The 15,146-nt window shown below is 52.1% G+C and overlaps 1 protein-coding gene across 1 annotated transcript in view; it reads right to left on the bottom strand.

Annotated features, from left to right (window-relative positions):
* Positions 1 to 12,124, bottom strand: part of TACC2 (transforming acidic coiled-coil containing protein 2) — a 79,798-nt gene extending 67,674 nt beyond the window's left edge. Inside the window, 1 exon segment of the mRNA NM_001258352.1 lies at positions 12,057 to 12,124. Within this exon segment, the coding sequence (NP_001245281.1) occupies positions 12,057 to 12,124 (68 nt within the window).

The following is a 15,146-nucleotide window of genomic DNA, read 5'->3' as shown; positions in this document are numbered from 1 at the left end:
CATTTCAAGACAGAGGCCTCCCAACCTTCAATGTCCCCCTAAGATGCTATTTTCACCACAGGCCTTGGAAGCAATGCCTCAGCACGAGCAGGAAGGAGAAAGGGAGGGGGAGGATATGTGTCACTCAGAACAGGGACGCCTCGGGTACAAACACTCGACAGTGGGCTTGTTTGTCCCAGGGATGCCCAGAAGCCAGCTCACCTGTCCCAGTCTCTGCGCCGTGGATTCTTCCAGGCCCCAGACCAGGGAAGATATATAGACTCGCTTCCTGTCACATGGCTACATGGTCAAAGCAGAACTTGGGGACCTCTCAAAGGCGCGGAACAGTGACCCATCATTTCTGTACCCCCACAAACACTGAGTTCCGTTGGGGTAGGCCGGGTGCGGCTGCTGCATCACCTTGGCTCCCTGCCCCTCATGTGCAGCCATCACTCTGCCACTCTGGTCCCCTCTATCTTACAACGCAACTGCTCCAATGTCATGGATTTTCATCCTCAGGTTCATTTCACCAAGAAAAGGTTACATCTGGGTATGGGGGAGACATTTCCCAGGGTCCCCGAGATTTGGGCAATCCATACCATCTCCAGGAAAGCCTGTGCCATCACCCCCAAAACTCTGAGCATTTTCACCACCGAGGTAGGCATTTAGGCCCTGACTTTTGGGAAGGGGGGGGTCACATGTGGAGAGGCGGGAGAAAATCAGTATCCAGGAAATGACAAATATCATGTCAGTTGTATCACAGCATACATGATGAGCACAGAACGGGAAATATAATATGCCAACCCAGGAGAGTGGGCACAGAGAGCGGACCAGCAGGGCTCAGGAGCCCCCTTCGGAGCAGGCTGGTTCTGGGGTTTAGCACCTTCTTTTCCACTTCACAGGCACTAAGGGCTTTTCTTGTAATAAACAGTGTAGCTGGGCGCTTGCTACTAACGTATCCTCCTACACGACCTATGGGAACGTCGGCGTTTTCTCCCATAGACTGCATAGAACTTATGCTCTATTCAAACAAAAAGCCAGGAACACTTCGGGTATCGATGCTTCACATATGTTCTCTTTCTTTTTTTTGTCTTTTCGCCTTTTCTAGGGCCACACCCACGGCATATGGAGGTTCCCAGGCGAGGGGTCGAATCGGAGCCGTAGCCACCGGCCTACACCAGAGCCACAGCAATGCGAGATCCGAGCCGCATCTGCAACTTACACCACAGCTCATGGCAACGCTGGATCCTTAACCCACTGAGCAAGCCCAGGGATCGAACCCGCAACCTCATGGTTCCTAGTCGGATTTGTTAACCACTGAGCCACGATGGGAACTCCTATGTTCTCTTTCTTATGTGCAGAATTCTTCTACAACAGAGCGGGATGGGGTGTTAACCCCATTTCATGGATATCATAATGGAGGCTCTGAAAGCCGATGATCCCGAGGGCAGACTGAGCCTGCAATGCCTCATGTGAGTGTATATATATATTCTTTTTCAGATTCTTCTCCATTGCAGGTTATTACAAGATATTGAACATAGTTCCCTGTGCCATACAGTAGGTTCTTGTTGGTTATCCATTTTATATTTAATACTGTGTACATGTTAACCCCAAACTCTTTTTTTTTCCATTTTATTGTTTTAGGTCCGCACCCGCAGCATATGGAGGTTCTCAGGCCAGGGGTCGAATGGAAGCTTCAGCTGCTGGCCTACACCACAGCCACAGCAACACAGGATCCCAACCAAGTCTGCGACCTACACCACACACAGCTCACGGCAATGCGGATCCTTAACCCACTGAGCGAGGCCAGGGATCAAACCTGTGTCCTCACGGTCAGATTCATTGCTACTGAGCCACGACAGGAAGGAACACCCTAAGCACAAACTCTTAATGTATCTCTCCCCCTCCCCCTTTTTCTTTAGGTCAGTTTGAAGGTTTGGCTTTTCTTTTCTTTTCTTTGTCTTTGTCTTTTTAGGGCTGCACCTACAGCACATGGAGGTTCCCAGGCCAGGGGTCAAATCAGAGCTGCAGGTACTGGCCTACACCATAGCCACAGCAACGCCAGATCTGAGGCACATCTGTGACCTATGCTGCACCTTGCAGCAATGCCAAATCCTTGACCCACTGAGGGAAGCCAGGAATCGAACCCAAATCCTCACGGAGACAACATCGGGTTCTTAACCCACTGAGCCACAACAGGAACTTCTGAAGTTTTGCTTTTTCATCTGCCAGCAAAGTTGTCGAGCTGAGGCCACAGGCAAAGCCCTTTAAAGGAAGAGACACACTCTGAATACCAAAGAGTCCAGCTGGACCCTTGCACCCCCTCCCCTGCAGCTGCCTCTTGCACAGCCTGGGGGCACTTCTGCCTTTTCCTTCTCCCCCGGGAGCAGGGTTCCTTGGAGACACCAATGCGGAGAGGGAAGAGCTCGCATCCCCAGCTGTGTGCCTTCCAGGGGAGCATCCTCAAGGCCAATCTTTCTCCCCTGGAGCATTAAAGGAAATGAACAGTCACAGGATCCTCTCCAAACAAACTTGGGCCGGGAAATTCCACGCAAGACCTACATGGGTGCAGATGTTTTCCCTAAAGTCAAGCCAGCCTCTCCTGCCTTCTTCCTGGAGGGAAAATACTTCCAGACAGTGCCTTTAAAGCAGAACAATGAACAATTAGCAAGTTCCACTGGGGCCCTGATGAACCGGCAAAGAAGAGTAACTCTCAGAAGCTGGAGGCCCCTTTGATCCAGACTGAGGTCCCAGAGACCCAGATCTGAGCCCCATTAAAATATTGTGGGGGGGGCACCTGCAGAAAGCACACAACTGCCTGGGTGGCATCCAGATTGGCAAATCTCAGGGTGACGTGCTCCCCCAGCAACAACACAGAGACGCTTAATAAATGTCAAGCTTCAACCAAGACGAATTTCAGCCACCCCTCACTCCCCAAGACAGGAAACACCCGCTTCCCTTGGAAAGTGACTTCTAGAACATCCCTGAGATGATGAAAAGAATCAGAAAAAAAAAAAAAATTTTTTTAAAGGCCCTTTAGGGCACAGACCTAAGCTAAGACTCAAGGAAGGGCCTGGACTAAGAAGGGCCTTGTCAGTCTTTTTTTTTTTTCTTTTTAGCTGCCCTGCAGCATATAGAGTTCTCAGGCCAGGGATCAATCCGAGCTGCAGGCTGCAGCAAAACCAGATCCTTCAACCCACTAGGCCGGGCCGGGAATCGAACCTTGTCCTGGTGCTGCCGAGACGCCGCCGATCCCGTTGCGCCACAGCAGGAGCTCCTTGTCAGTCATCTTCATCCCCAAATAGACTACCCACTACATTTCCTCACTGGGGAGAGAAAATGCCATGTAAGCTGTTTATGTCTCTGCCCTGGGAGGACACCTCTGACTGAAGCTTTACCAAATGACACAGTGTATCTAAATATATTTTTTAGCAAATTGAAAGTTAAAGGGAAAAGATTAAAATGACGACCTGACACAGTTTGAGTAATGACCAGCAGGACAGGTCTGGGTGCTATTTCAGAACTGATGTGCTCCTGGGATTTCGAACGAACTTTCCGTTAAGAGAAAGCCCTTGGGAATATCCAAAATCCTGATGTTTGCAGCTCTAAAACTCTCAGACGCTGGAGCTCCACAAACACCTTGAAGGAAATGAAGCTGGGATGCTGACGGCAAACTGGGCCCAGCCATCAGCCCCCTAAGGCCATAGAGCTGCTAGGATCTGCCTCTTAGCAGGACTGGAGCAAACCTTGGGCAGAAGGGCTGCCCGCCCCCACCCCCGCCTCCACCCCACCATCGCCGGCCCAGAGCCAGTAGCTGCTGCTGCTTCCATTTAAGGAGAAAGCGGAGGAAACAGTGAAAGCTGCAAATGCAGAGGAAACAGCCCTTCTAAATAAGGAGGGCTGGCAGGTACAAAACCCGCAGGAAGTCCACCTCTTCAACAGGTAATTTACTGCACAGCCAGGAGATGCATTGTGCAGAAGGCCCACCTTCCGGGCCCCAGGAGCCAGGAGAGGGCTAAGAACGAGAGAACAAAGGTAATTTGCTGCTCACAGCACTGCCCCAGCCTCCCCCTAAGCCTCCGCACTGCCAGCCCACCGCCTTATCTACCCAGCAAGGAGCAGCTTCCTCGGCCAAGGAGATGCAGGTGGGGAGGAGAGACCAGCTAAGCGATGGAGAGGCAGCCTCGGGCGCACAGAAATTTAGGGGAAAAAAAAAAATCGATGTCTCAGAGGAGCAAACTCTCCAGGAGGGGAGGGAGGGGGCTGCTGTGCCTGAGAAGGGGAGGGGCTCCAACAGTTACCTGGGCAACCTGCAGCTTGCAATGCATTCTGGGACACGCGGAAGGAGCAGTTGGGCAGGGACCTGCTTCCTTTAACCCAGGGCACCCGCAGGATCCTGCGCTGCCACACGGTGGCGACAGGCAGGCCAAGCTCTGAACTGGCTGTGGGTCAAGTCACACAGAACCTTAATGCCAGGGGTCCAGCCAAGCCTCTCCCTGCCCCTCCAAATCCTCGACCGCCAGGCCTCTTAGCATAGCTCGGTGTGGAGCAGATATGCCTAGGATTCTTTTTGCTAGTAATTCATCCATTCACACATGCATTCATTCAAAGAAATATTTGCTGAGCACCTAGCATGTGCCAGGCCCTGTGCTAGGCATGGGGGACATGGGCATAAACAAGCAGAACGTCTTCTTACAGCTCACACTGCAATGAGAACAGTTAAAGAGACAAAGCAAATAACTACACGTCGTATTGAGCTTTCTGAAGAATTCAAACAAAAGAATGATAATGCGGAGCTTGCCATGCACGACTATTTTTATTTAAATTAAATACAATTAAAGATTCAGTTTCATGGAGTTCCTGTCGTGGCGCAGTGGTTAACGAATCCGACTAGGAACCATGAGATTGTGGGTTCGGTCCCTGGCCTTGCTCAGTGGGTTAAGGATCCGGCGTTGCTGTGAGCTGTGGTGTAGGTTGCAGACGCGGCTCGGATCCCGCGTTGCTGTGGCTCTGGCGTAGGCCGGTGGCTACAGCTCGGATTAGGCCCCTAGCCTGGGAACCTCCATATGCCATGGGAGCGGCCGCAGAAATAGCAAAAAAAAAAAAAAAAAAAAAAAGAGAGAGAGAGATTCAGTTTCTTGGTGTTCCTGCTGTGATGTAGTGGGTTAGGAATCCTACTGCAGCGGCTCAAGACTCCTACTGCAGCAGCTGGAGACACTGCGCAGGCACAGGTTTGATCCCTGGCCCAGCGCAGGGGGTTAAAAGGATCTGGCGTAGCCATAGCTGCAGCTCAGATTCAGTCCCTGGCCTGGGAACCTCCATATGCCAAGGGTCTGGCCATTTAAAAAAAGAAAAGAAAAAAAAAAAAGATTTTCAGTTTATCAAATGTACTACCCACATTTAGAGTACTCAACAGCCAGGTGTGGCTAGTGGCTATCCTACGGGACAATGCAGATTATATGAACTTTCCATCATCAAGATTCTACTGGACAGCACTGGAGAGTAAAGGCAGGACAACCTGCTGTGAATCGAAGCTGGAGAAGCAGCCGGCCATGCCAGCCTGGAGCAGAAGGCCTTCTGGGCAGCTTACAGCATGTGCCAAGGCTCTGGGGCACATGGGCACTGTCTGTTCAAAGAACACAAGTGACCAGTGTGCCCGTAGGCTCTGACGGGCATTTGGATTTTAGACTAAAAGCAATGGAACGCAGACACTGGAAAGAACCATAATCTGAACTGTTTCAGGAAGAAGGGAGACGAAGGAAAAGGCGAAGGCAAAACCTGACTATCGGGTTTCTAGTCGGAGCAGCTGGGGGGTAGGGCGCCATGTGCTCACATGGGGAGCTGGGGTGGGGACTGGCTTCCTTTATATGCTTTTTGGGGGTTTGTTTGTTTGTTTTTGAAATAAGCAAGGTCATCAGTTCCATTTTGGACACATTAAGCCTGAGTGCTCCATGAGAAACCCAAGAGGAAAAACAAAGTCAGCAGCTGGATATGTGGTTCTCAGATGAGAGGGATGAAGATAAATCGGAGCATTCTCCATACATAATAGTAATTAAATCCATGGTCAGATGTCTTAGAGAAAAATAAACAAAGAAGGTGGCCAGGCCAAAGACTTGAGGACCCTTGCGTGGATAAATGGCCATGAGATTGTGAGGGGAGGGGACACGGGTCCAAGGCCTGAAGGATCAGGTGCCAGCAAAGTACAACTCACTCCCTGTTTTTGTAACTCGAACCTCACTGGGACACTGATAGGCTCAACCACTGTCTACCGCTGCTTTCACTCTCACAGCAACGTTGAGTTGTTGCAACAGAGACGGTACAGCCTACAAAGCCTAATGGGTTTACTATCTGACCCTTTGTAAAAAGTTTGCTGATCCCTTGATTCAAGCCACGCGGGGACCTCAGCCTCCTTACCTATAAAAATCCTGCCTCTTCATAGGAGCAGTGGATGTAATATTTCTATACTGGAAACCACCTGAGTCTACTCAGCGAGACTAAGAGGAAGAGCTTTTCACTCTCAGCTTCGACTCCGCAGCATCCTGCTCTGTTTCCACATTTGGTGAAGGCAAACGGCACCTACCCGCTCTCTAGACACAACTGCTTAAGTGAATCTGTAAATATAAACAGAGCCAGTGTCATCCAAGCCCCTGCTTGCGACGCAGAATGAATGTCTATGAGCAGCTCTGAGTCCGTTCCTACGGCCAACCAGTTTCCCCCAGACCCCGGTCCAACCTGACACACAAGCACGGTTTTCATGCAACAACTGCTTGCAATGCCTAAGTCCTCATCCTTAATCTGAGGGGAAAAGGACGGAATTGTTCAACATCCTTACCCCGGAACACTGCCCCAGCTCAGGCAACCCATCTGGCAGGAACAGCCAATCACATTTCAGGCTAAAATGGTTCCTAGGCAACCAAAAAACTACAGCCACAGACACAGGCTGCAGAAGGCGGAAAGAAACATGAAGATGGGGGCAGAGGGTCAATGGGGAGAGTGGCCCAGGACCCAGTGACCTGGATGTAATGCTACCCAGAGTCACTTAATCAATTCCCCAGTCCTAGCTGCTCACCCCACCATCAGCAGATGCCCTGTCCCAGGGCCCCAACAGAAAGGGGTACATAGGAGTTCCCATTGTGGCGCAGTGGTTAACGAATCCGACTAGGAACCATGAGGTTGCGGGTTCGATCCCTGCCCTTGCTCAGTGGGTTAAGGATCCGGCGTTGCCTTGAGCTGTGGTGTAGGTTGCAGTCGCGGCTCGGATCCCACGTTGCTGTGGCTGTGGTGTAGGTCAGCAGCTACAGCTCCGATTCAACCCCTAGCCTGGGAACCTCCATATGCCACAGGAGCGGCACTAGAAAAGGCAAAAAGCCAAAAAAAAAAAAAAAAGAAAAAGAAAGAAAGGGGTAGCATGGCCCCTTGGACAATTGGCAGCTACCTGGAAGGCCCCAGAATGTTCCTGCCTTCAGCTACCTTAGAGAAAGCCAGCACATAAGCCCCAGAGAAAAGGGCCAGGCTTCTTCTGGACACGGGTACCTGGCCACAAGGCCCACGATGAAGATACTAAGAAATGATAACCCAGGAAAAGGCACCTGCTATAGGCTCAATGCTTGGTCCCCCTAAAATTTGTATGTTGATACTCTAACTCCCAATGTGACAGTTAAGAGGTGGGGATTTGGGGAAGTGATAAGGTCATGAGGGTGGAGCCTTTTAAGGGCTTTCGTGCCCTTGTAAAAAAAAGACACGTGCGAACTTGCTTTTCTCTCTTTCTTCCTCTCTCTCTTTCACCGCCTTGTGAGGACAAGGCGGCGTCTAAAAACCAGGAATTACTACACAGTGGATCTGCCCACACGCTGATCTTGGATGTCCCAATCGCCAGAAGGACCAGAAATAAATACCTGTCGTTTAAACCACCGCATCTGTGGCATTTTTGTAATCACAACCTGAACTAAGCATCTTCAGGACTCAGACAACTCCTGTTCTACAGACAACTTTGCAGCTTATTCAGTTTCAGGGGGAAGAAAAAAAAATGGCTCATCATGTTGTCCCGTGACAATATCCAAAGCGAAATGTGCTTCTAGGAACTGAGAAGCCCCCGTTCGGAATGTTGTCATTTAAGCTAAACGACTTAGCCAAGGGTCTCCTTAAGAAACAAGGCTTTGAAAGAGATCCTATGAGACCTAAAGAAAGATCCTGCCAGGAGCCCCAGTGGCCCTTTAGGGACTTCAGAGCCACTGACATGCTGGCAATTTGCAGGCACAGATCCTTCCTGCTTTTGCCGCTGTCTGATGCTTCTGCCTTCTCAGAGTCTTTACAGAGGTGGGACTTCACTTCTGTGAAATCCTAAGAGGCAGGTGGGACAAGATAAGAGTCACTGGACTCTCTCAGCAGCGTCCAGGTTGAAAGAGAGGGTCAGGAGCCACACGAGGATGGAAGGGACCCAAACTCCACTTTCCCATCTGTGATCGCAACTGCAAGAAGAGCTCCAACCCCCATCCCGGAACGAGCCAACCTAGTGCAGATGGCACCCAAGCCCTCTGGGGTCCTGGCCACCGTCTCAGTGGTAATTCTGATCCCACCTGCATCTCAAGTCCCAGCCCAAACTCATCAACTTCCCCCAAATGTGCTCCTAATCCTGTTTCCTCACCTTGGCAAGTGCCACATCCTTTTCTTGGTCATCTGAGCATAAACCCTCCACTTGTATGTGTCTTTAACCTTCCCTCCTTGTCCCATCAATCACCAGGGCCTGTTGCTTCATCCTTCTTGACTTCTCTCCATCCATCCTGGCCCTTCCATTTTGATCCTCAAGGGTCCACACCGGCTTGAGTTTCCCTATCTGCGATTCATTTTTTCAGAGCCCGGGCCATGTGCCGAGCCACAGGCGAAGCAGGTTGAACTTGCTCAGGGAGCCACCACTTTCACTCTCAGATGCTAATGGCCTCTGGCTGCCCCTCCGTGGCCAGGGTGTGGCAATTTTCAGGAAGCCGAGGGAGCCCCTGGGATGAGGGTCTCCCGGCCTCACAAAGGACAAAGTACTTAATGCTGCTTCTCTTAGCAGAAGCCAAGCCACCAGGGGCTGCGGCGGAAGGAGGACACAGACAGCGGGTCTAATCAATAGACTGAGACCACATTTACTCCCGCCCCTTTCCTGTGTGTGTTTCCCATCCGTCTGTGCTGAGAGGTAAGTGTTTTCTGTGGCAGAATTCTCCTCTCCCCGCCATCCCTCTTCTTTTTGGAAACAATGGTTTCTGTTGCCACCAGAACTTCTTTCCCAGACTAGAAAGCAGCAGCTAGAGAAGGGCCAGTGGTTTCTCATGGACAGGATGGAGAGCACCGCCTCTCTCAGCGCTTCCCCAACTTTTCAGCCTAAAAATCCCCTGGGCATCTTGACATCACTGGTTAAACTGGAGATTCTGACTTAGCCCAGCTGGAGCGAGGGCTAAGATTCTGCCTTTCTACCAAGCTAGGGGAAGCAGATGCTGCTGTCTGTGGGCCATCCTAGGAGTAGCAAGCGACTTAAACACCTGAACCCCCGTCCCCCGCCGCCCCACCTCCCAGTCGCATGTGCCATCCTGCACCTTCAGTCTGCTGCTATACCCCAAAGGGGAGACCAAGACCCTTGATCCTCCTCCTTCTCCCACGCACTCGTGTACAGAACAAAGCTACCAGCTGGGGCTGCAAAAGCTGCCCAAAGGCACCCCAAACCTGAATCCAGGACAGAAATCCTAAAGCCAAAAAAACTTCCCTGCGGAGACTTCCAAATCATTCCTGTCTTTCTCTGTCTTTAAGTCTCTCTCTTCCACTCGGGCCCTTCTTAACTTGATCTGTCACAGGGAACCACCAGCAAAAAAGAAAATGTTTGGTCCAGATACCCGTTGCCAGGGACCTTGCGGCAGGTGTGCACCCTGAGTCTGGCACCATCCCCGCAGCCCTGACAGCACCATCTTGCTGTGGGAGCTGCTTTCTTGCCAGGGACCACGTGCTCCGATGTCTGGCGTATTATTCATGTGCATGTGGTGTTAGGTGCATGGAAACACATACGACCATCAAAGACTTGAGCCTGTGCAGAAAAGGGGCTGCTCTCCTAATACATTTTTTAAAATCTCTAGATGGTAAATGAGCAAATCTGTAGTAGAAAAACACACCCCAGTGATCAAGACAGCAGAGATGCGATTTTAGAGAATAATTGCCAGGAGGGGTACCAGCTCCAAACATTTCCACTCCCTCCATTTTTCTAAACCACCAACGTTGGGGGATGGAGAGTGGGATTTCATGAAGGAAGAGAGAGACTCTCTTAAAGATCCCTCTCGGAGACATTTGAGAAGGAGCAGTTTACAGGGAGAGAAGACAGGCTGGTGCATATGGACCAGCTCAGCCCAGGCGATATTTGAGAAGAGGTTTCCATCACGAGGTGCCTGTCCAGCCTGGACTTTTCACACCACAATCCCCAGAGGGTAGACTGAGGGGGGACTTGCCCCAAGCAGGAGCTTCTCCCTAACAGGATCTCTCCCAGTGCATCCTTCAGCCAACAGAATCCTGGTCATTTATTACTCAACTGGGAAAAGGGGTGAGGAGAGGTGAACTCCATTCCCAAGGCTCAAGGAGAGTTATTTTCCCCAAATACGGTCCCATTATCTTTTCCAGGTCTCTCTGAAGCTTCTCCACAGGCCTGAGCCTCATAGCCAGTAAGTGCTTACCACTCTTTAACCGATGTCCAGTTTAGAGACTTTTTAAAATAGGTCGAAACTGTTCTTTTCGGCTTGGTCCCTCAGGGTAGTACGTATTTCCATACCCCTAACAATACCACACATGAACGAAAAAACAGGCCAGGCATAACGCAGGACTCGCGGCACTCAACCCCCCCCCAAAAAACAAAAACAAAACAAAAAACCCTCCAACATGATGCGCCTCCATTGTAACATGATGCTTTCTCGAGCTACAGGGAGAAGACAAATGATCGGTGCACACCTGCTCCTGAGCACGGTTCACTGCTAAGAGCCTGGAAAACCATGAGGCTCAGCCTAGCATTACATCACCATGCTGGGCCAGCGCCTCATTCAAACCCGGGCCCGGGGACGCGTGAGGAAGGCTCACACAGCAGCCCCTACTACCACACGCAGACCAATCCCGGGAATCTTTTCACCTACACATCAAGGGCTCGCAGGAGTCGACCGCTGTACCACCCCCACCTGCAAATCGCCACAAAACACTCTTCTCTGAAACACAATCTTCCCTTTGGGACAGGAGAGCAGGTAAGGCTGGGACGTGGAGGCCTACAAGCCTGACCTGCTGAATTATGGTTCAGCAGCCGAATCTATTCAACACACTCCATCCTCCAGACATGCCCGGGTAGGTAGTGGAGACGACCACATAGAAATGGCAATTCTAATAAACATCCATCCAGGATAAAAGCCACCTCTGAGCACACTGGGGCTCTGTGGTTTAGCGCAATGAAGGGATTCCTGGATGGCTGCACCGTCTAGGGCTGCCTGGACCAATGGACCAATGACAGGACTGTTTGGCTGGCTTTACTAATAATAGCAAGCGGCCTCCGCCTCAACAGTATTCACCAGCCAGTGAGTGTGTGGATGCTTAGGCTAACCAGCGACGCTCCACTCCGTCTGCCTAGCCATGTGAGTGGCTGCCCCTAAACCGGTCTGTCTACATGAGCAGGGCACTGCCACACTCAAGGATTCTTCTCAAGAGGCCCTTGTGGATGCCCGGCTGTTCCCTTGCAGGAAATACCACTGTGCGGGGGGTGCAGAGTTAAGATGCCGACAGCACAAGGAGCCCCCCAGCATGCACTGGGCTCCTGAACAACCGACACATTTCAGAGGGTCATTGTGGTTCCCCGCCCCCGCAGCATCCTGGGGCTGCCGGACGCTCCAGCCTGAGGGGGCCCAACATGCTAGAAGGGGGAGCCACCAGGTGAAAGCATGCAAGGCTGCGGAGAACAGCGGGCCAGCCCCAGCTCCAGGCTGCACCGGCATCGGGAGAGGCCACACTAACAAAGCCCCGGCAGCCTCGCCTCCTCCCGGGTGGGGGTGGGGGGAGCTCCAGGGGCCAAGCGGACCACTTACATTGCCTCGGAAGCCTCCAGGCTCAGGTCGCTGGCTGGGACTGGCTGCAGAGACTGCGACCCTCCCATCGTCGCTGCGCCCTGGCGAGCAGGCTAGCCGCGAGCAGGGCCAGCGTCCTGGCACGATTCCTCCAGCGGGAGCCCGGGGCGGGCCGGCCGGCGGCCGGGGCTGCTGCACTGCAGATGGGAGCAGCTGCTGGCATCCGTGGCGGCGGCGGTGGCGGGGAGCAGCGGCTCGGGGCCCAAGCAGGAGTCCGGGGAGCGAGCGCCGCGGAAGTGTGCGCGCGAGGGTGGCCGGCGCGCGCTCAAGTGTGTGCGCGAGTGTGGACGGCGCGCGCGGCTCTGCCCCGGGCGCGCGAGTGTGAGCGTGAGCGCCGGTGTGGTCCGAAAGGATCTGCTCTTAAAGCCCCCGGCAGCCCGGCTCCGGTGTATGACACGGTGATGTCATCATCACCGTGCAGCCCCCGACGCCCGCATCTTCACAAAGCTTCCCTGCTGTCTCCGGAAACGGGGCCAGGAGGAGGGAGGGAGAAGACCCTCCCTCTCCACCCAAGTCGCCTCCCTCAGCCTCCCCCAACCTCGCCCCGACCGCCGGCATTGTGTGGCTTTGAAATGCAAATGCACTGCGGGCCGGGGAGCCCGGGCCCCTGGAGGGAGGGGCGTGGTGGTCTCGGCCCGGCCGACCGCAGCGGGAGTGGGGGGTATTCTCATTCCGGCTGGCTTCTCCCTCCAGGAGGAAGGAAATGGACTCTCCCGATGGCCGGGCCAGCAGGTAAACAGGCTGCAGCGGGAAAAGTGCAAGATGTGTGCAGTAGCCCCCGCTGCTTCCGCCTCCTTCAGGTGGGTGGCCAGGCCCTGGAACTCACTGAGGCCTGTACCAGGGAGATGCCAGGGCCTAGCTCCCCGCTTTCTTCTACCGGGGAGCCCAGGTAGGGCCTCCAAGGACACCTTGGCTCACACACCTTGGGGGTCGGGGGCCAGGGGCAAGCTGGGGAGAAAGAGGCACAGCTTGCTAGAGTCTGTGGCCCCAGCTTTGGCCACCAGAGGAGGACTCCGCAAAGGAGCCCCAAGCCAGGGCTCATCCTAAACCGTCAAAGGCCCAGCAAGCTGAGAGGCCCACATCAGACCCCTAAGGCCATGAAGGTGTCCTAGGAGAAGGCTGCCTCCATGACACACCATCAAACCGCCCATCTCTGTGATTCTAAACACAGGCTGGGCCTGCAGGAATGTCAGTACCCCCTACCACCACCACCTCTGTTCCCCTGCTGGGGCCGTGCCCAATGAGCCAGGTCCCCCCACATGGGCTCTGGCGGGCTCCAAGGCCCTTCAGACTTGCTTGAACTCCCAGGTCTGTTCATCAAAGGCTACTAGAGAAAGATCTCCTTTCCTTTTGCTTTAGGTGGTGTGGGGGGACCCCCTGGGAACTGACCATGCATCTGTGATCTGAGCTCCAAAGGCACTCACAGCTGAATTAAAGTGGAACCTCTGATGGGTACACTTAATATACTTTCCCAGCAATTCTTTACCCCATAGCCCAGTCAGCCTAAAATGCATCTAAATTGTGGCCAAAAGAAAAAATAACATGAAAACAAAACCACTCAAAACATTTTGAAGTGTCCTCCAACACACTGAGTGTTTTCTAAAACTGTGATTATGAATGTTTGGACGGGGGCTTCTGAAGTTGTGGCTCCCGCTGTCAGGATAGTTCTAGAGCTGCACGGTTCGATGACTTTCCCCTGCTCATATTTAAGATCCGTGTCAAACAAAGAGGCAGAAAATCACAATTGTTTCCCCGAGCTACGACATCATGGAATTGCCAGGCAACACTGAGGTTTATTTTCTCAAATGTATATGAAAAGAGCTAATGCTTGTGTCAGTCTCACAGGGGAGGTGACTGTCAGGGGGTGGCCTGGTGCGGCTCCCTCTAGAAAGCACCTCCCAGGAAACTGTCACTCACTGTCAGGTCTCGGTGTCATCTGATGACAGGGATACGGAGACTGGCTCATCTTGATATTCGTGGCATCCCGAGGGTTTGTTCTCCTATCAAAAAATAGACCTCTCAGGCCCCTTATGCAGCTTGAAGTCTAAGAACCTTACCACGTGGAGCTGAAAAAGTCATATAAGCGTGAACCTAAATTATATTTTACAGGAAAGGAACCCCTTCCCCGTGCGCTGAAGAACTGGGCACTAGGAAATTACATGAGAGAAACAAATGAGAAAAATCATTGGAACTCATCTGCTAACTTTTTTTTCACGACACAGACCCTTCCAAGTTGTCCTTACCCTTAAGTAGGGCTTTGCTACAATAACGAGAGAGCGCTTCGAAATGAGACGGGAGTTCAAATCCTGACTTCTCCCTTGTTTGCTGTGTGGCCTTGAGTCAGTTGCTTAACCACACTGAGCCTCTGCTTCCTTAGCTGACAAAAGAGAGCAGGGAATTGGGAAAATGAGATGATAGGTATGAATGCCTGGGACTGAAACTGTGATTGGTCCTGGAGCAGTGGTAACTCTCTTTCTTCCTTTGTAAGAAATATTTTCCCTTAAGTGTAGCACCAAAAAGAAAATGAGGAAGCATTACAGTGAAGTGCTTTTATTTAGAATCCAAACAATCCTAAAGTTATAACATAGTGACACTTCAGTTAGTAGGCTGACACCATCTAATTTTTTTTTTTTTTTTTTTTTTTGGCCACATCTGAGGCATATGGAAGTTCCCAGGTCAGGGACTGAACCCACACCACAGCAGCAATCTGAACCACTGCAGTGACAACGCCAGATTCTTAACCTGCTGTGCCACAAGGGACCTCCAGATACCATTTCACTGATGTTAAAAACATGACTGGGAGTTCCTGTTGTGGTGGCTGAGCAGGTTAAGGACCTGATGTTGTCTCCATGAGAACACAGGTTCCATCCCTGGCTTCACTCAGTGGGTTCAAGATCCAGCATTGCCATAAGCTGTGGCATAGGGCGCAGATGTGCCTTGGATCCAGTGCTGCCATGGCTGTGACGGAGGCCAGCAGCTACAGCTCCGATTCAACCCCTAGCCTGGGAACTTCCATGTGCTGCAGGTGCAGCCATAAAAAAAAAGGAAAAA

This window comes from Sus scrofa, chromosome 14 (genome assembly GCF_000003025.6).
Source record: "Sus scrofa isolate TJ Tabasco breed Duroc chromosome 14, Sscrofa11.1, whole genome shotgun sequence".
Taxonomy (NCBI): Eukaryota; Metazoa; Chordata; class Mammalia; order Artiodactyla; family Suidae; genus Sus; species Sus scrofa.
Note: the sequence above shows the minus strand (reverse complement) of the source record. Positions and strands in the feature narration are given on the sequence as shown.